General features: G+C 37.2%; 1 protein-coding gene across 1 annotated transcript in view; it reads right to left on the bottom strand.

Annotated features, from left to right (window-relative positions):
• Nucleotides 1-22,922, bottom strand: part of LOC119837143 (translation initiation factor IF-2-like) — a 63,366-nt gene that overhangs the window by 19,763 nt on the left and 20,681 nt on the right. The window contains exons 2-3 of the mRNA XM_038362664.1: nucleotides 1,960-2,320; nucleotides 79-283 (exon numbers count right to left, since the gene is read on the bottom strand). Coding sequence (XP_038218592.1) covers nucleotides 79-283; nucleotides 1,960-2,320 — 566 coding nt within the window. The remainder of the gene's footprint in view (nucleotides 1-78; nucleotides 284-1,959; nucleotides 2,321-22,922) is intronic.

Raw genomic sequence — 22,922 nt, 5'->3', positions numbered from 1 at the left:
CGCACACACACGACGCAACCTACATTCCATCTGCCAACACACACACACACATACATACATACACTGCAACCAACTCACCGATAAAGGGCTTCCCGTCGAGCCGCTTCATCCAGTAGAACCGCTGGCTGTGCGGCTTGTTCTCGCGGTCGTACTGCTCCCACTGCTGCCGCAGGAACGTGTAGCACACGCAGCAGCACTTGACCGTGCCGTCCTCGTCGCCGTCCGCGCGGTAGTCGGCCGGCGGCGCGTGCCCGCCCAGGAATGGGAAGTACGGCTCGGTGCTCTGCGCAGGGGGGCCGAGTTTATAACAACGAAACACAGGGATAAAACTGACAGAACCTGACCGAGGCAATGTCCCAAAGTTTGCGTCATGCCTTTTCTACAGTTTTCCTAGTGCATTATTTTCTTTTCTTATCTCTCACCTCTTAAAAGTGGGCAACGCATTCAGAGAGGCACTACTTATGGGCTGTGTTTATCACTTACCATCAGGCGAACCACCAGCTCAGTTGCCCGCTATGACATAAAAAAGCGAGTCTTGGTCTCTTGACAATGAGAGCCTCCATTTGACACAATCCTGCGCCATCTCCAGTCGGTTATTAATTTGGAGAATGTGAAGTTTTCAACTGATTAGAACCTTGATATAACTATGCTTTGTTGGTGCTAGCCCGATTTGTAACAGTTGCTACACATGAACAAGCTGATATCTATTTTACACGCTTTTTTTACACGCTTTTTATTAGCTTCACCTGTATGTTTGTTTGTATGTTTGTTTGTAACCGACTTCTTTGGGCGCGATTTTGACCCACTTTAAACGGCCAGATTTCGTTCAAACTTTGTAGATTTATTGAGGACCGATGACAATACACTAATTTGATAAAATTATTCCATTTTTCAATTTGCAAAATATGATTTTTGTTAAAGCGTGTTTTTTAGTTTTTTTTAAACTATTATTTTTATTTAACTTATGCTTTGTCGGTGCTACATACAGACGATTCTAGGTGTTTTCAAATTGTAGTTTCTAATGGATTAACAAATCAAAATCAATAGTTTCCATCTACTATAAATTTTAGATTTTGTGGTTATTGCGAATCAACGAGTATGTTATAAAGTAAGAACATTTATAATGAACATTGTATAATTTTATTATACAAACAAAAAGAGAACGTTGAACCCAGAGATGCAATATATTTCTCCGAATTACAATGAACTATAAGCGCGGTATACAATTCCTTAAACCAACACGTGCGTTTAATGAATTGTTATTATATCTGGCGATTATAATGAAATAGAGCCATCAACCATTTCCCAACCATAATCTGTCTATATATCTATTCTAGCAAGAGCGCTCAATAAAGAACGAATAAAAAATGCTTCGGTGAACGTTATACAATCATACGTCAATCAGTGTTGTTAATAAAATGTCGCCAAATAAATTGATCAGCTGAGCGCACCCGCGGCGTCAACCAGACGAAATGGCCGGGTCGGGGGTCAATTGTTTTATGCAGAACCGGTCGGAACCGGCGCGAGCCGGCGTGTCGGGGGCGCTTGGGATATAGTCGTCTTGTTGTCGGGGTCTCCAGTGTTTTAAGTGAGTGACTAGCTACTGGGTGCTGTCAGGTAGATGAGACGTTACTTATGCAATTATAGGGTTGATGTCTACATGGACCGGTATAAGGGATTTAGCTATATAAGTTTTCGTGTTTATATTCAGCTTATGCGACGATGTGTTACTTAAACTAAATTCAAGACTTTTCCATTCTTACGCACAGCTACAAGGATTATATCATTGATTGTTTGACTTTGAGCGTGTTGTTTCAGCTGCTCGCAAAGCATATTTACGTAACAATAGATCTATGATAGTAAGAAGAATCGATTCAGCGATACAACAACGACATAGCTCATTCTCATCCTGATCCAAACTTAATAAGTGCTGAAAGCAGTCAACATTGTCGAAATCACCTGCGGGTCCGGCTTGACTCTGATAGTGAAGTAGTCGCTGAAGCCGGCGCCGCCGCACACGAAGCACACGCGCTCGTCGGGCGCGGGCGGCGCGGGCGGTGCGGCCGCGGCGGCGGGTGCAGGCGCGGGCGCCGGCGAGTGCGGCACGGAGGGCGCGGGCGGGGGCGCGGGCGAGGGCGCCGGCGTGCCGGGGGGCGCGGGCGAGGCCGGCGTGCTGGTGCCGTTGTTGGTGCCGTTGGTCGCGGGCGGGCTCGGGTTGCCGGGGCCCGCGCACGCGACCGCCACCGCCACGCCGCCCGCGCACGCACCCGCGCTCAGTGAGCTCTTTATGTACGCTTTCGCTTTTTCCATTGTCGCGAAACTGTAACAAGGAATTATGATATTTGTTTATCGTATCCAAAGATGTAATTTTGCACTAATAATGACAATGCGGTAGCTTCTTTCATTGCCATTAGTGTTTGTTTTTTAACTTTTTTTATATACTATACTAGCTGTTCACCCCGGCTTCGCACGTGATACATATATGTGTATCACACACCTAATATATATAATAACTTGTAAGGTTTACAAACACAAAGTTTCCTCTTTATAATATAATATAGTCTAGATTAATTATTTTATACAATATTTATTAATTCTCAATAAGCGTTTCAAATCTTTGAGCGTAACACATAAATACAATAATAATATACATATATACATCTAAATGAGCATAGTAATCAGTTAAAACTATTAACAGCCGGTGTCGTGAGCACGACTTATACAAAGTAATCGATTATATTATATTGAGTCATAGGTATTCAATCTGTGTACATATTTATAATGTGATCGTGTTATATAATGTTATAACGTTAGGTCAGGTTAGTTAGTAATATCCATCCATGTACTAGTATTATAGATGTGAATGAACATAAGTTTATATTACACTTTAACGCCAAAATTGCTCATCCGATTTGGAAGAAATTTGGTATTTAGATAGTTTGAGATCCGTGAAAGGACGTAAGATATCGGAAAATTTTTATATCGGAATTCGAACAGGAACAGCAAATAAACGAGTCTCCCCGTGACCACGTTCACTGTAAAGTGTTTGAAATGTCGGATTAGTAATATAATGAAACACTCGCGTTTAAAATCCGTTAGTCTTTAATTTCTAAATGTATAATACTCGCGTAAAATAAAACACAAGAAAATAGTAAAGTTTATTTTATCATCCTGACTCGACGAACAAACACACAAAATTGGAGGTAATTTCGCCGAGTTGTGATTTTTCATATGTGGTTAGATAAAATAATAATGTACGCATTAGACGCTTAATGAGTCTTTATAAATATCTTTCTTCTGGGTGTGTGTTTGCTACTGAACTCTTCCTAAACAGCTGCACCGATTTGAACGTTTTTTTGTGCGGCTTCAGATAGCGGATTTGAAAATAGTAGATTTACCTTCAATTTTCAATTTTTATTATATAACTTTATTTTAATGTTTTTTTTTTAAATATAACACAACACTATATTGTTGTATTAATAATTCACTATTTTTTTAACACACCTGACATAAAATTATAGTGTTAAGTGTAATGTCCTGCAATTAAAGTTACAGAATACCATGTATAACTATTTGTCAAGCTTTACAAATGATCTGTATTCTTTGTTGGAAATTTTCATAAATAAATAAATAAATTCGAACGCAAGCGCAGCCGCGGGCAAAAGCTTATATTATGTAAGTCATACTTATTCATAATTAGTTCTGCAATCCCACATTGCAACCCATTCAACTGCTATACATATATATACAGATATTCGACAATATGATAGACTGTACAAATTCAGATTTCACCAGATGTATTAACAAGCTTAATTGTCCAACTGCAGGCTGCGGAATAAGAATCGAGTCGAGCATGCTTTGGCACGAGTTCGGTCGTTCTCTCACCGACAAGGTGACGGAGGCCCTTATAGACGACCAGCTGCGCCCCGCGGTTTCACCCGCTTAAGTCCGTATTCCGTAGGAATATCTGGATAAAAAGATGGCCTATATATGTTATTCCAATTGTCCAGTTGTCTATGTACAAATTTCATTGCAATCAGTTCAGTAGTTTTTGCGTGAAAAAGCAACAAACGCACACACATCCTTACAAACTTTCGCATTTATAATATTAGTAGGAAGTAGGATTAAGTAGGAAATGCCTCAACGCCGTAAATATCGAAAACGCATAGTGTGAAGTGGGATTCACACTATATCACACTAATATTATAAATGCGAAAGTTTGTTCGTTTGGATGTTTGTCCGTCAATCAGGCTGAAACTACTGAACGGAATTTTGATGAAATTTGGTATACAGACAGTGTATGAACTGACTTGGGTGATAGGATACTTTTTATCCCGATTAAATGATCCCTTGGAATAAAACAGAAATCTTTATATCCGGACGGAGCCGAAACGAGCGTCTCGTATTTTCTATATATATTTCAAACGAATATTCCGCATGTTCTGAGAAACATAACTACTTTAATGAATTTTATGTTCATACACCATCCGAATGTGGATATTGCAACAAACACAAAACACAAACTCAATCGGATATTCTGAAATTAGGCTAAATTTTCGATATTATATCAATATGTAGTGTGTTTTGTACATAAAAAGGCAAGAGTTAACCGAAAAAGATGAAAATTATTATTATTATACATAGCAATTATTAGAAATGTAAACGATAAGACTTCCCTCTGTGCTAATCCACCGACTGTGTTACAGCAGGGAAGTGATTTATATAATTTTATTATTATTACTATTTTGTTTTTGTCTAGTGCTAAGGTTTGTGTATTCGGTGTTCGAGTTATACAATTTCAACAAGATAAGGACAGAAGAATATAAATTTAACTGGTTCTAAATAATACTAGTCACTAGCGGTTTTTCTGTCTCATTGTAGTCGAAGCGTAGCAGAAATATATCTAATGATTTGCTGCAAAGATATCTACTCTTCTAATTTATTTTCATTTTATTATTAATTTAGTTATATAAATACATACACAAATTAAGTGTCAAATACATGGTTATGTGAATTATTCCATATAAATTGTTGGAGTATGAGGTTAAAGTGTAGAAACAAGGTTTCAGATATTACTATAGTTTTGCAGAAAGCCTACTAACTAACTTTAAACCCGCCCTTACAACACGCAAGTGCTCCCAAATACGTCTGAAAAAAATAACATTAGCCTCCTTCCGCAGTCGCAGTCGGGTAAACACAATCGGTAGATCGATCGACGAGGTATCGCGACATCGATCATACGCCGCGCCGTGTCGTTGCCCTCTGCAGCTCCAGTGTACGCCTTTTATAGATATAATACACTCAGCGCGACGGTATTTTTCAGCTCGCGCGCGGGTGTCTGCACGTCGCGATCGGCGGGGACAAAAACGATGCGACATCGTACGCACACGTCGTGATGCAAAACCTCGATCATGGGGGGTACTTGTGTTTGTAAGATTGATTTTTTAGGGAAAGTAAAATAATAATAATTCGTGTAGTAATGCTGTAGATAATTAATTAGCCAGTGGCTTTAAAACTTTTATTGCAAAAAACGCAATTATTAAATTATGCTGTATGTACACATACAGTAAGTGAATAAAGTATAAAACGACTATATTTTTAATGACCTTTTAAATACACGCCTGGCTACACTTTCAAATATAACTCAAAATTAAAACTTTGTGAAAATAATCACACACAAATCTCTCAAACTGGTTTATTCATTTTTATTGCATCTAGACACCCCATCTCTATCAAAAGGGTTACACACACACGCTACGTACATAATATGCAGTGTACAGTATGTGGATATTGAGGGACACAAGCCGTACAGTGCTATGTACTGATAAGGCTTTCGATTCACCCCCACGCGGCACACGCGTCTATGTTAACCCTACGCAAATTACATTCGGACGGACATACAGACGGATCATCATACATGTAGGTAGACATCTGTTGGATTCCGTAGGGTTTCCAGTGTAAGGTAAAATAAAATATCATAGGTGCACGATACTGTGAATAAGACGAATATAATATGTATATAATTATTGTTTGTTTGAACACGCTCAGGAACTATTGAACCGATTTCAAAAATTCTTTCACTGTTGGATGTACGTGACTCCTGAGAGACATAGGCTGTATGTATGTATGTATGTATATATGTATGTATGTATGTATGTATGTATGTATGTATGTATGTATGTATGTATGTATGTATGTATGTACTACAGGCAAAGAAAGCGACCGTTTAACATTTGGAAAGACAAACACACGTTGCCTGCGTTCTGCGATTCAAATAAACGTTCGTTCAATTACAAATTTTACAATCACCTACAAATATAGATAATTCTAATCGCCTACAGTGTAGGAAAAGGAAAGATCTGTTCTGTAAAATTATCAGGAACCTTCGCTTTAGATTCCTACCTATTGTTATTTACCTTCAATGTTCTAGCTCTCAGTGGTGGTGAGGTGGTGAGGACCTCGGACTTAAAATCGACAAGTCGGGGTTCGAGACTAGGTGAGCGTGCAGGAAATAAATTGATTTTTCAATTTATCTGCACATATAATATCGCCACTGCTTAAAAACGGTGAAGGAAAACATCGTGAGGAAACCGGCATGTCCTAGAATCAAAAGTTCGACGACTTTTGACATCTGCCAACCCGCACTTGGCCAGCGTGGTGGATTATGGCCTGAACCTGTGTCCCAGCGGTGGGAACATATATGAGCTGATGATGATGATGAGTCTAGCTGCTATTCACTCAGTAATTGTAACTTTCCACGTGCCAATGAGAAAATGGTAAAAAACAAACTAAATGAGAATAAGATTTTTTTTTTTGCTTTTAAGTAAATTGATTTTACACGCGATTAACACATTATCATATAATCAGAGCAATGAATGAATCGCGTGTACGATCCGGCACTTTACCTATTTTGTATCAAAGTGTATGATTCTCGCGTGTGCACTTAAATAATAGAACAAGTAGAATTACTTGATTCATTCGTATATGTATATCAATTTACCATGTATATAAAAATGAATCGCTATTCTCCGCGGTCATGCCATCACACGTGAACGGCTGGACCGATTTCAAAAATTCTTTCACCGTTAGAAAGCCGCGATTACAATGAGTGACATAGGCTATATGTCACTCATTAGGCGAAATCGGGGCGAACAGCTGGTTTATTATGATTTAAAGTAATAAAACTCATTTAAAACTTGTAAATGTTTGCTTTGTGTTATCTACAGTCTATTTCAGCTACTTTTAAAAATATCCAACGATTATAAGCAAACTTCATCAACATTTATCCATCCTACCCATGCTGATACATACACTCACACCTCTACATCGCGCATATTAAAATAAAAAAAAACAAAAAAAAAAAACACGTCACTAAAAAACGAAAACCCCACGGACCGATGCTATCACAAAACACCCCTGAATTTAGAACTTTTACATACACATTTACGGCGCACGTCAATCGCAATCAAAGCGCAATTAAAAAATAATAACACACGCCTAATACGTATTATTAAACTGCCACCTGGCAGCCCTGCTAGAGAAACATGCGTCACTAATTGCACGATTTAGGGTAGTTGTGTACTGTGTAGGGCTGCCACTCAGCTGCGACCAGGCGCTCGCATTTTTGTTACGACCATGCTATGGTTGGTGACATATATGTAGCATATATAACTCAAAAAATAAGTACTACTTTTTAAAAATATGAAACGAGGCACAATAATTGTTGTCAAGTGAGAGCATCCATATGAGTAGTATACCTAACAGTTGATTACAGCGAATTAAGTTCCAAGAAAAAACGGTTATCAACAGTAAAATATCCATGTGACAGTCATGTAATTACGTATTACGTTACTGAAAACATCGGAATACTTTTGTGTCTCTATTATAACTGAAGATACTGACAAAACTATAAGAACCCGAAATTATTTGTAACATTTATTATTATATTATATTTTTATTTGTAAAACACGTTCAATAGGTACCCCCTACAAGATAGTTTTACAATCTGCCAGTGTATAGACAGCCTTAATTACTACATGTAACTCAAAATTAATCTTCACAGCACACAGATAAGGTAGGATATTGTTTATCAAAGTAAGGATAATAAGCTTAGGGCGTGTATGCATTGAAGAGCTTAGGGATTTCAGTCGCGGCTTACAATTTGGAATTATTGTTGAAATGTATTATACGTATGTTTTTTATCTTTTTAATAAAGAGATGATGATGTTGTTGGATCACCTGTGCGTGTTTCAATATAGCTCTGAATGGGCTGTCTATTCGTGAAGGATAATTAATTATTTATTAGAGCGGACAAAAATAATTCAATTTCTAAAATCTGAGAATACGGTTCCACCTGCACGACGAAAGTGTTTTATTACTTTATAATTTTATTATTATAATTCATATTTAATATAATTTCATTTAAGTAATTATATAATATTAAGTGATTTAATATAAAATTCAATTATTTAAACATCATAAATATTAATTGGTATATCAATTTGAAATATGTACTTAGTGGAAAATAAAATTATAAATCAAAGATCGAAATAGCTGTACAAAAGATTATAAATTAACAAAAAAAAAAATACATCCAAATTCATAACCTCTTTTTTTTTAGAGTCAGTTGAAAATATCAGTTCGATTACTGAAAACGAGTGGTGTCTAGAGCACTAGGTAACTAATTTTAGATACAATCTAACTATTATGATTATGAACGCTTATGTGTCACTAGCTGTTCGCCCCGGCTTCACCCGTGGTACAAATTATATAGCCAACGTAAAGCAATTTTTGAAAACCTTACAAATACACAAAAATATAAATTTTCCACTTTATAATATTAGTGTAGATAATGGACTCAGACAAATTACCTACCTGTAATTATATTGGATACATTATTACGAATATCTTTTTAAATTTTCAACTAGCTGATGTCTCCGATTTCGTCTGGTATATATTATCAATTATTTACGACTTTTAATATACAAGTCAAAATAACCTTCAATATTTTCACAAATCTACCGGACCAAAGTTGTTATTATTTTAAAAACCAAAAACTCGAGATCGGCTCGATCAAATCAGCAATTTTTCTTAACATTTTTGTTCACGCACAAGGATGGTTCTTATGGAGAAAAAAAACGTACCACGTGTAAAGCCGGGGCGGGCCGCTAGTTAAAAACAAAAAAATATAAAGTAGGCATGACAAACAAAAAATATTTAATTTCATAAACTATACATAGTCATGTAATGACATCAACAATCTTCGTAGATCTAATTTAATTACATCAACTATCTGCCTAAACGCAATTTCCCCGCTGACTCATCATCCAGACCATCAATCCACGAGAGCTATCCAGGGTTTAGGCTTAATCCTGAACATCTTACAGCGGACTAAGTTTTCACCCACCGCCGTTGCTAAGGTCACGGCCGGATCGTCACGCGAACCGCAACCGTATCACAACGTGATAGGGATCAAAATGGATACATATATAAAGTTTTATCCTATGCATGAATGGATAAGATTGTAAGACACGAGAAGGTTTTATTTCGGTCTCGTCATCGTACGACAAAGGGAAATAACTAAGAAGGACAATACATCTCCAGTTATACTATACGACGATAATAAGTATATAATATAAATTGTTAATGAAACAATCAACTCACATTAGTCAAAACGAACATCAATTATTATTATTATTTTTTTTTTATGTTACAGTCGGCAATGGAGCTGGTGGGACGCCTGATGGTAAGCGCTACCACCGCCCATGAACATTTGGAGAGGCATAAGGTTCATTGGAGGCCTTACGCCTAATTATATCCCGTTCATTCCATACGCTCTCAAATATTTTAAAAATTATGAAATACTCTTAAGGTGGTACATATAGAAGTTGCAGCTTTGTAATGGTGAAAGAAATTTTAAAACTCAGACCAGTGAGTTTTGCATGAAAACGTAACAAACATACAAAAATAAAAAGGTTTCCCGATCACAAAATAACATAACGATTACACAGCAAATCCATCGCTAGCTACGAACAAATAGAATCGAATCACAGGCCCTAAATAGCGCAGCAATGTATCGCGAACAGATGCAACGCCGTCGCCGCCGCTGGATACAAAACGCAACTAAGTCGTTGGTTACTAAATCGTTGAACAGGCGCCAGCGATGCACCGCGCGGCCCGGCGCTCACACCGTCGCGTAACACCATTGTTGCTTTTATGTTCAGTGGCTGAGGAGCATATTTCTCTATACGCTAATCGATCGCGCGATTGAAATAATTCAAAATTTTCAAATTCAAATTCAAAATAATTTATTGCGATTCACAGGTTATAAGGAAGGTATTACTTTATATAAAGTTCTACTGTGATCCGCCATGCGGCGTACAATTGTCAATTATTTATGTAATATAATTAATTATATATTAATTATATTTATACATGATGATAATGATACCGTGTTTGTGACGTTCATCTTCTGCTTACAACCGGTCAACGAACTAACCTACTTATCTACTTAAAACTAAGTGGAATGAATAAAAACAACCAGAACCCATCATAAAAACGTATGATTTATAGACATCAATTTGCATAACGTCAGATGCTATAAAATAATAACGTTAATCAGATAACATTGTCCTCCTCAACGTTCTCAATTTAAAAATTATAATATAATTTAAATTAAATACTTTAATCCTCATAAATCATTAGAGAATGCAATAAATACGCGTCCAACTATCATTACTACCTGTCGCTTTAATGTCGGATTAAAGATAATCATTATTCATCCATTCAATTAAAATTTTGACAATATCTATATAATTTTTATTTACATTGCAAGTTTACACGCCACACGGTTTCGGCGCATTGTTATTAGAAAACGCCGAGACAAAGATACCATCTGCCAAGTGAACTCATTGAGAGCGCGGCATGCGGGACCGCTTTGCGCCGCGTCGCTTGCGCAAGGCTCGCGGCCCGCGTGACGTCACGCTACACGTTAGACGCGCGTTGGTGTGACACGGCGCCGAACAATTAGCGGGCGGCTGTGTGTGTGTGTGTGTGTGTGCATCGCCGCAATTCATGTTATGAACGGAAACGTCGAGTCGAATTTTGATAAATATACGCGCGTTATTGAATTAAACAATTAACAAATGAATGCAATCATTTGCCGGTCGTAATTAATAAATGAATTAATCGCTTATAAACTGTACGGTAGGGAGGCGGTATTTAATTTGCACGTGATACTGCAATTTTGCGGATAAAATAAGCAACGTTTATGGCTTAATAATGAATATGTTTATTAGAAGAGCATATTTGGGTACCTTTAAGTAGAGTCCTCCGGGTCGTTTACATTCCAAGACTTTTTGTAAGCGCCTCCCGCACCACTTAACCACCGCTTATCACAATACACATGTCATTATTCAACAATATAACCCCCCCCACACACACACACACGTCGAGCGACGTCACCGCGTATCGACGTACACTCGGATCTGATTGTCCGTCCGCTCGTTGTGTACGTAACGTGTATTCAATCACAGCATTATTTTCGTACCGCTCATAAAATAATAAAATACACATTGTCCGCGGATCGAGCGATGTTTTATTTGTAGAGTTTCGCCGTCTATTGCATAATTTATAATACAATATATGTACCTATATGAGTATGAAGAAGTATAAGATTGCAGATGTTCAAAAGCCATTATACTTGGTGTTATGCTGGTATTGGTTTATATTTAGGCAATACTCGCCACAACTCCGCCCAAGTGATAATTTATATTGCAGGTTTTCAAATTTTTAATTGAAAATTAATTACGAAAATAATTCCACCTACCCGATTTAAATCCATAAATGACCACCTTATTAACTTGTATGTTATTTCTCATTCACAAACAAAAATTACACAAACAAAAAAACAATACAGCGTGTTTGGGTGTAGCCCACACTAAATTGCCTCAATTTTCAATCATTAAGTACAATAAACAGCCCCATCGGCCGCGGGCGACTCCCCCTCAGCTCCACCCCTCCGCAATTCCGCTTATATCCCACTCGAGTATATTTTTATTGCTCTTCAAACTTCCAATAGACGGAAATATTGTTTGTCCCTAATTGTTTGCGTTTTTGAGTATATTTGCCGATGTGTTCAGCTAATGAAAGCTGTGTCTTAGATATAAATATCATATAGGTAATAGAGATACAATTATGATTATATATTTTGATCGTTTTCTTCTCATTCCTGTTTCGTCGTAATTTTCACACCAAAAACTTTGAACTTTGACTTCATATTTGAATTATAAGTGTGCTTACATATTCGTCTTTATAGAATAGAATATAAACTAAAACCCATAGTCCCATAGACGAACTTGCATGAGTACTAATCCCAACTCGCAAAACAACCACGACACACACTTAACGGCCGCATAACTTCCCCTGCAACCCGACCCAATTCCATCACCGCGCCACTAGCAACTTCAAACAGCGGTACACGAGTCGCAGATGCGCTGTCGACCTTTACTTCCCAGCGAGGCACATTCCGCACCGTCCCCGCCCCGTCTGTCGTCACACCGATGACCCCGAGATTGCGGAGCGGGTACCTCGCATGGCCCGGAGCGAGGTTCAACGGCTATCAAAACCCACGACGCTCGCGTTATTCTCTATTATATAAGGCATTTATTATATTGTTAACGACGCATTAAGGCATACAAATGTGACGTGAGATGACGAGACTGTGAAAATAAATACTTACGTTATCGTGCTTCACTGATGTATTGAATCGAAATGTTGGCACGGACGTTGATATGTTTGCTATTCAATCATTCAGCAACTAACTATGAAACAACTGATATTCGTGCAGTTGTTGAAATGAAATCTTATATATATAAAAACCAGTTTGCTAAAGTGCAACAACAAACATTTTACGTCCGATTTTATTGGCCCTCGAAATAAAATATTACTTAAAAACTTCCACTAACTTCTGGTAAACAAAGTTTCGATGTGTCTTAAAAGTTCGGAAACGACCGGACAGTCGTTAAATCTATCAGTCTTTAAAAGTTCCTCTCGAGTTACCTACAGCGGCTATATGAACATAAAAAGCACGTTAAATATGAGAAATGTGTGAAACAAACATGTCTTCTATTATTCATTCATAAGAGGATGTTAAAAACATAATCAGTGTAATGTGCATTGTAATAGAGTTCTTATGATTCATTGTAAATGACATACAATGACGATGGTTATCTCTAAATTGGAGTATTATCTGTTTATTTTTAAAAACCATACTATAAAATATGATTAAGTTTTAATTTGTAGAATTTAGATTACCGCTCACATTGCCGATATGACAATCGATTATAATTTAATATAGACTATATTGCATTACTTACTTATAAATAAAATCAAACTCTTCTATAATACCATTGCGAGATTACAACTTTATTTAATCCTATTTATTTCGGTATCTAACTACTACTACTACTACTACTACCACTAACTAGTCCTAGCCGATCGATGATTGCACACATGTAACGAACCTTCACCTAACAAACCTAGGACTTTCGTCTTAGCCCTCACACGCTGACCGATTGTCCCGTGACTAGAAAGTAGAATCATCATCACAATCGACATCAGAAATCGCATTGTCACGCCCACACAACAATACGTGGCGTATCGTTCGTGGCGTTCAGCCGCCTCGCCGTCACACCACGTGCATGTGTCTACAGGGGTTATGTCACCGTGTTGGCAATCGCGGAATGGTCACATCTCGCCGTTTCACCACACACGTCCCGTGTCTAATCACTTGTGCACAAGTCGACTCGTGTGCGTCCCGGTGACGACGGATTCGTCTAAGCTCACCGATTTATAAATCACTAGCTGCGCCCCGCGGTTTCACCCGCGTAAGTCCGTATCCCGTAGGCACATCGGGATAAACAGTTGCCTATATGTTATTCCAGTTGTCCAGCTGTCTACGTACCAAATTTCATTGCAATCGCTTCAATGGTTTTACACTGACTTAAAAAGAGGTCATCAAATTTAATGCAATTATTTTTGACTTTGCTGGCTTTTGAGTGGAACTCTTTTATTTAAAAGCTAGCGCCTCCCCTGTGGTCTCGTTTAAATTTGGTCGAGTTTCGATAATTTGAATGTGGTTTACGTTCATGAGCGTTTAATATTCAATATGTTATATATTCATGCATGCATGTATATAAACAGATTTGTTCGCAAAAGAACTTTCGTTAAGTTATACATACAACATGAAGTTGTCACGTATTATTGTGTATATATCTAACGACCTACACAATACAGTTTAAATACCGGAGCGTAGGCAGTTATATAGCACAATAGGTTCCTATATTATTACCGTTTAAGACATTTTAATTATCCAGAATAAAATCGAATCATAAGATCTAGTATAACATAATTATCAAAAAATTCGAAGTTTCTCAAATATGTACGCCCTAAATACACAAAGAAATTCTATTTCGATTGCCCTACAGATCAACAGAAGAAAAACAAAGCAGCTGCGAGGGATTTTTCAATATAAAAATGTGTTCTTACGCCGCGCCGACGAGACGGAATCGCGGGTGAAATTTAATAATTCTAAGCAAAATTAATATTACGTTTAGACCTAAATAATGGGAACTCACAATTTCAACTTTTGCCTTTTGTACGTTTCCCGTATTATTTGACATTTATAAAGCAATATCGCGTTCCCTTTCCTTAAGCTTAATGCCATAACCACAATTTTTTTGAACATATAATTTAATAGTAGCTTTCCGCCCTGGCTGCGCCCTCGGTACGTGTAGGACTTTGAAATCACATACTTATTTGCAACGGTGAAATATTTTTTGAAATCGATGCAATAGTTCCTGAGATTAGCAGCTTTAAACAAACAAACAAACAAACAAGCAAACCTCCTCAGCTAGGCATATATTTTTCGTGGATGTAAGATATACAAAATATGGACTAGACAGGTACGGCACTTGGTACGGCCTCGTATAAAAATTAAGAACCATCGACATACTTGAAGTAACACGCTCACGTTAAAACAAAAGATTAGGTAGCAAAGCTCTCCCCCGCACCCCCTACTCCCCCTATCATTCAGCAATAACATATCCAATAGGAAATTCCACAAACGTCCAACCAGAGGTGTCTTCAGATGCGGCGTTCGTTCCCGAGATGCGAACGGTGAACGATGTACAGAAAAGCAATTGTGGATAAAACAAAAAAGGGTCTATTCCCGTGGCGGCTGGGAGCGTTCCTACACTGTGCTAGAGCGAAACGCGAAGGAAACCAATTTCGGCCGGGGGCCGCGGATCCCGGACGGATCGACGCTAACTGTCCGCCGCTTTACAACATGGATTTATACGCCACTGGCGAAATACTCGTAAATTATTTGACGCAACATTTTCGTAGATTTATGTTATTTCGGTTGGCTTTAAAATAATTGTACATGTTTTTATTTAATGTTGACCATGAACTACCCCGATTTCTAGGCAGTTGGTAGAAAAGACAGTACAGTTTAGGTTATTGTCTTATAATATTCTCTCTTAAATAAACTTGCTTCCTATTAATTATTGGTATCAATTTTACTTATTCATTGTCTCAAAAAACCATATTACATATTACAATAAAAGAAAACGAAACTATGTATCAAGATGATACAACGTCCTTTAAATTAATGATCCAGCAGTCCAGATGTTAATTATACCTACATACAAACTCACGGAGTCACCCTATTTCAAATAAGAATTAAAAAATATATGAAATGACACATGTAAATAGCAAGCTCATCATACCTACACAAAAACACTGTGTAGCAACTCCAAATAAGTAATGAATATAAAAATGCACTTTCACGCCCTTCGTTTATGAATCAATTAAGTCTGACAACGGTAGGTACGTAATAAAACAAAATATATAAAGTATAATATTATGTATATACTTTTATTAGATACTCTGCATTGGCCGTTAACCATTCTCGTGAGATATTGTTGCAAAGCGATACAATACACTAAATATATATCCGGGAAAACAAATAAAATGTATCCTCTAACACGGCGAAGGCATCAAACGATGCACGGTGACCATAAAAGCCGCCATAAACGGGATATCGTAAAAAAGTTTTATTTTCAATAAAATGTACGTATAGCTATATACACACTTCGTGATAACAATAATATGTTTATGCGCCGTATTTACTACTGGATATCTTTTATCGTTGGGCAAATAAGTCACTTTTAATATATTCGGTCGTTCTCATAACGCGTGTTCACCGTTATTACTGTCCAAGGACACGTTTAATATTAAATTAGGGCAATTAAATAAGTAAATCTATGATACTAATATCATAACAAATTATATTACAGAGTAAAGATTTTTATGTAAGCATATTTGTCACTCTCTCACAAAAACTACTGGACCGATTAAAAAAAAATCACGCTTCCAAAACTGCAATTTTACTAAGTGATGTAGGTAAAACAGTTAGAATCTACTGAATAAGCCCGAATACTTCTCATCCGATATTCAAATTCGATCGAACTAACTGAACATGTAATGATAGTACAAGTAAATAAGTTGACCTACAGTTATGGCTGCGTCTGATCTATAGATAAATACAGTCTTAACAATTCCTTCCTACAAGAATGGTCACCGATGTCCCTAGAGCAAGGTTCCTTAACAGATTGTAAAATGTTAACCAAATGTAACAATTTCGTGTCAGCACACAAAGAGCAACATCGCTTGAACAACCCACAAAGCTATAATATATAAAAGTAACTATCGAATTAAAAATAAAACAATATAATTGAGAACTTCTTCTAGACTTAAAATGAGCACCTTTTTGTTAGTAATTAAAATCCGTCACGAACTTATATCGTCTTTGTTTAAACAGTTGAGAGAATAAAGTCAGCAGCAATAGAATTTCCAATAAAGATATGCAATATGCGTGTAGTAAACAATATACTTGTTTGAAGGTATAACGGGTTTTATCAAACAAACGACTATTTACAAAACTCAAACAACACGCTCTACATTACACGCGTGTCTTAAATCAAACCCAAAATACACCTACAGCTAATTTTAAATCGCATCCTAGCATCCACAGCAGGTAAGTTCGCACTGTAGCCGTACGCCGCCGTTACAAAAGCGATCTTTCGTCAAGGTGGGAGCGGCCACGGCGCGATCTTGTAAGATCGAGGCCTCGAGGGCCTACCTACAGTCGTGTCGACACACTTCCACCAAAAAAATTGGTACACCGTCTCTTAGATGCGGCCTTGGCGCAAACAATGGTGGGTGAAGGAAAAAAGCGCGGTTGCCAGCCGGGGCCTGCAGAGCGCGAAGCCCCGGCCATTGTGTAGGGAATACATACAAATTTGGCGTTTGGCGAAATACGCGGTGCCCAAATAGGTGAGCGCCCGCGACGATTGCGAGGGTGGAGCAATTGTGCTTCCGCTCTCAGACCCTGTTGGGTCCACTGGATTGAAATACACTTTAAAGTATTCAACTACAATATATTACCCCTCAATATTAATACAAATCTGTGGGTAAGTAGGTATTATATATACAACATATTTATTGTTTTCTGGTTGTTGTTCAGATAGCATTATTATTTTTAAGCAAAAAACTAAACTGCCTTCAAATTATCAGAACTAGACCAAGACTAGTGGGTTCACCCACTAAACAGTTATGAGGTAACAAACAAAAAAAATTAAAACGAATCGATAAGGTCCTCCTTTTTTTAAAGTCGGTTGATAATAACAGCCAGCCTACCTACCGTTTCCCATTGTCGTATTAATCTCGGGCTATTCTCTGAAAGGTTGTCACTTTTTAGACGCTCTACTGGGGCTCAGTTAAGGTGGTAAGTAACTTAGAACAATATGAAACCCTTGGCTGTCGGTACCTCCGTGCACATCTCCAAAAGTGGAATATAATAGTGGTAACGCACGGTCGAACACAGCTCCGGACGTCACAGCTGAGGGATATACGAGCGCAACAAAATATAAAGTACAATTCAATTTATGCGTTGACCCCGTTCGGACCGCAGCCGAAACTACGCAGGTCCGCTCCGATTGTTTATCGATCATTGATTTTGTCGTGTTATTGTAGGAAATTAATCGTTTTACCGTTGCGTATTTGTTCAACGAATCGTGCGAATGCAACTGATTGGATTGTTTATATATACTATATGGCAATATTAAATCGTGTTATCACATCTTTTAATTGGCCTTAGTGCTATTCACTTATGTAAACATCGTTGTTTATTTTATTTTACTATTTGCTTACGGTCCGACCCGTAGCACACACACACAGTTCTATTTTTGCATAAGTAAAATTTCTTGAGCTATAACAAAGATGTTAAAAAAGTATGCCGAATCGGTGGAGCCGTTCTCAATTTTTACGATTGGCAACACTTATGGCGATTCATTTTCATTTATATAGATATAATATTAGATATACAACAACTCCTAGAGTAAAACTTAACCCAAACTTTCGTTCAAGATAAACTAACACATGTATATAAAAAGCAGTGGTGGCTCAGTGGTGAGAAACTCGGACTTCAAAATCGATAAGTCGGGGTTCGAGACCGGGCGAGCGGGCAGGAATTAAGTTGATTTTTCAATTTATCTGCACATGTGGATAACATCACCGATGCTTAAAAATGGTGAAGGAAAACCTCGTGAGGAAACCGAGTATAAAACTATAAAAATATAGCTTTAAGCCGTACCTATGGTTTATGTAAAACATTCATAAGACGTATTTTTACTGAAAAAAGTAAAAAGGACAATTTTTATAACTAAACACAATTTATGAAGTTGCACAAAATGTTTTAATAAAGCACAATTTCACACCTACGTGGTCAAATAAATCTATGTTGAATATTAAAAAAAATCTACTCATGTCTTTATTGATAACCTCTATAAAAATATGAAATTAAGCATTTCCATTCGAACGGTACGTTTCTCCACATATCGTGATAATTGTTAATTAATATCAAATGTAAATTTTATTACGAAAACGACGGTATATAATATCTATCGTCACACAACACAATAATAAAACATCCCTCAGTACATATAATATCCTTGAAGTCATATCAATCTCTGAAAATGTATCAATTCATTGAATCATCTTCACATAACGTCCACGCACGCACGATCGATTGCCTACCAATCCGACGTGTCAGCACCCCATGCCCTGCAGCGGTACAGGGCTACACAATTGAGCCCATTACTCGCGTGGTGCTCGCACCTACGGGGCACTCGACCCGCGCTGAATGCTGGGCAAGAGCGGCACTCTAATTGACGTTAGTAGTTTTTTCATACGTTTGGATAACAATGGCGCTAGTTGATGCTAAGCGTTAGATTAATTCGCAGGACTGTATTTACGTATAATGCACGTTTTGTTAGCATGTGCAATAATGTATTTTTAACAGGCTTTCATTCGCTACATCAGTACGTTTTATAACCGACTCCTTTAGACTCATTACACACAGAGAGATTTTAACCTACTTAAAGGGGCAGATTTAATTCAAACTTTGTACACTTATCAAGAATCAGTGGCAATATAATAATTTCATGAGTATATCGTTTAGATTAGGATCGATCGAATTAAACATTTGACTCTGTGAAGAGCAAGTGAGACAATTTAGTTGATACTGTCGTAGTTCTTTTTTAATTTTTTTTATAACTAGGTAAGTATATTATTTTGTTATCACTTTAGTTAATCATAAAAATATTATAGTGCCATTCAACAAAGGGCTTCGATTGAAATTCAGAAAAAACATCCCGATTTCTACAACAGTGTTTCGAGTGGGTTCATTAAGTGCTTGTTGGATTGTTTTTATTTCACAATAATTCATATCCTACCTATGTATTACCGTGTTACACGTGGAAATGAACGATAAAAAAACGAATAAAAATATTACTTACTCATTCTGATTGAGAGTCGTGACGTCATTCAATAAATATTGCAAAACATTTTGTCATCAGTGAAAATGAATGAAGATTAATCTGTACTATAATTAAAATATTAATCTATACTATAATTATAAAGCTGAAGAGTTTGGCTTTTTGTTATTTATTTAATCTCAGGAACTACTGGTCGGTTTTGAAAAATTCTTTCAGTTTTAGATAGCCTATATATTGAAGAAGGCGAACGGGCGAAGCCAGGGCGGACCGCTTGCAACCAATAAGTATCGAACCAATTGTGGCACATTTCGGGATATACCTATGTCCAACAGTAGACCTATCCGGGCTGAATGAAAGAATTACTATTTGACAATCAGTGAGCAGACAAAAAAAAACTACGGAACCGTTGTCACCAGCTTTCTTTCAAAATAAGTATAATTTTGCATTACCGCTCGTGATTTGTGATATGTAATATTTTGTTATAGTGGGAAATGTTTTTGCCCATACCCCAGACGCTCGGGGAAGAGACCCTGGGTTATGACGGACGCTGTGTTCCGTCGAGCCGCTTCAATGAGGGGGGAGGGCCGCGGGATCATGTTCGGTTTCGTCCGCGAAGTCTCAAACTATCTACCTGTGTATAGTACACGTATCCAGGTCTCAAATTGAATTTTATTGACTAATAATATTAAACAGATAACAGTTATTATTAGTGCAAAATAAAATAAATGAAAAACCAGTTATTCTAAGCCGCTTTGGTCCATTTGTTAGTTCGTTCAAAATAATCTCGTAAGCTACTTAATCGATTTTTTTAATGTTGTGCAAAAAGACAATGTCATATTTCTATAATGGCCATACTCGAGTGGTTCCGGGCCGAGCGGCTAGCTAAACAAAATCACTACATAGAATAAAACAAAGTCGCTTTCTCTGTCCCTCTGTATGCTTAAATCTTTAAAGCAACGGAATTTGATGGTTTTTTTTTAAATAGAAAGAGTGATTCAAGAAGAAGGTCCATATGTAAAATAACATCTATTTAACTACTCCGAATAAACGCGTGCGAAGCCGCGGGCAAGAGCTAGTGTAAATATGAAATACTGAAATGCTACAATTAAATACTACAACACGAAAGGCACTTGATAATTGATACTAATGAATTAAGTGGATTAGTGAAATCTATTTTATAAAGTACTTAAGATATTGTATCGCATCGACGTATCGCTTTAATTTAATCGAACATTATGGGCCGGTTGTAAAATTCATAAATGGTTCTCATTTTTTTAATATGTTTATTACGCTCATATAGGTACTGAAATATATGGGTGTATGAAAATAAAAATAAACGGAAGTCTATGTGAAGATATGTAAGAACATGATATCACACTTGCTGTAACCCGCGGCGTCACTCGCGTGAACAGCGAGACATGTTGTTCTGTTATCGCGTGAAAGAATAAACATGCATACATGCATACATGAATCCATCCACAACTTTCGAAAGAAAGAACTTCAACGAAGAACCCGACTTTCGTGTTTACTAGCTGCACCCGCCAAACGCTGTTCTGCCTTTCTCTTATCATTTAGGGGTATGAAAAATAGATGTTGGCCGATTCTCATAGATACCGGATAAGCACACAAAATTTCATCAAAATCAGTCAAGCCGTTTCCGAGGAGTATGACAACGAAAACTGTGACACGAGAATTTTATATATTAGATAATATTGGTAGGATTTAAAAGTTCGACGTGGTCAAATATATGGTTTTCGCGAACATCGTAATAATTAGATATAGAACAACGTTTATAGAATATATGTATATACCAGTAAACGTGTTGGTCGCATCGTGATCGCGGGTCGCGGGTTCACGCGCTTGTAGGGCTGGCGGCGACAAGTTTATAGCGGGGCCAATGCGCAGGGTTACCACACGGGGTCTTAAGTCATACTTGTCATACGTCGCTTCAAATTAGTGGATATAATATTTTATAGACGCGAAGGTTTGTTTTAAACATCCATCCATATGAATGATTGTAAACTTCACGTACAAATTTTTATGAAACTACCATAATAAAGCTAATACATAAGGATAAAATATGAGCTATATAATTATTACTTGCTATTGCGCCCGTCAGTTCGTCCGAGGGTGAAACTGCGCGGCGCAGCTAGCTAGTCTTATATAAAATTATTACTAGATATTCCTACACGTTCCCTACACGTCGAATAACATTTTGTATAACATGTTTATGCAAAAAATACTTATAAATTGATTTCACTTATCTAATAAAGTGTTCTGCTAAAAAACAAGTGGTCTGCTTCTTCAGAAAATGCGGGTGTACATAGCGAATATATTAAAAAAATTTGTTGAAACATCTTTTATAGCAAAAGGAATAAATACAAGTAAAATAAAGTGTTTCATTGAATCTAATCGTCAAAACTTTTTATATCAAACGTAAAATAGCAAAAAAAAAAAAAACACCGTGACAAAGAAAGCGATACTATCTTACCTATCTCATTATCACAACTTTGGCGCCAAATGTGTCATTACTGAAACTAAGCCTTTAATTTGCTCACAGATAAGATAATAGTAATTATATAGTTAGCCGATGCTATCTCGACAACCTTTATGGCGCGTGACGTCGCCAGCCCCCGTGGGCGTCGGTGCGACCAATACCGAGAAATAACGCTCGATTGATAAAAAAATATTAGCACGTCAACGATAAAAGATATTTGGCAGATACTAATTTATATTGTAACGGTCGAAAGTTCCATTTAGTTCACTTATTAACGGACGCCTACATCGCATCGTGTAATTGTACGTACGTACGAGGCCTGTTTCGTCTTTTTAGAATTCAATTTTAAACGGAAGAATATTTTTTTCGATGATGACGACACGGTACCGACACCGTAACCGAAATTGATTTTTTTTTTATATTAGCTACGTATCGTCGCGTATGAACCATTGCATAATTGCATCAGTTACGTTTGCACTGTTTGCAATTACAAACAGACATACCTACTTGAATATGTACATACATAT

Source organism: Zerene cesonia, chromosome 26 (genome assembly GCF_012273895.1).
Source record: "Zerene cesonia ecotype Mississippi chromosome 26, Zerene_cesonia_1.1, whole genome shotgun sequence".
Classification (NCBI taxonomy): Eukaryota; Metazoa; Arthropoda; class Insecta; order Lepidoptera; family Pieridae; genus Zerene; species Zerene cesonia.
The sequence above is the reverse complement of the archived record's forward strand: the minus strand, read 5'-3'. Positions and strand labels throughout refer to the sequence as shown.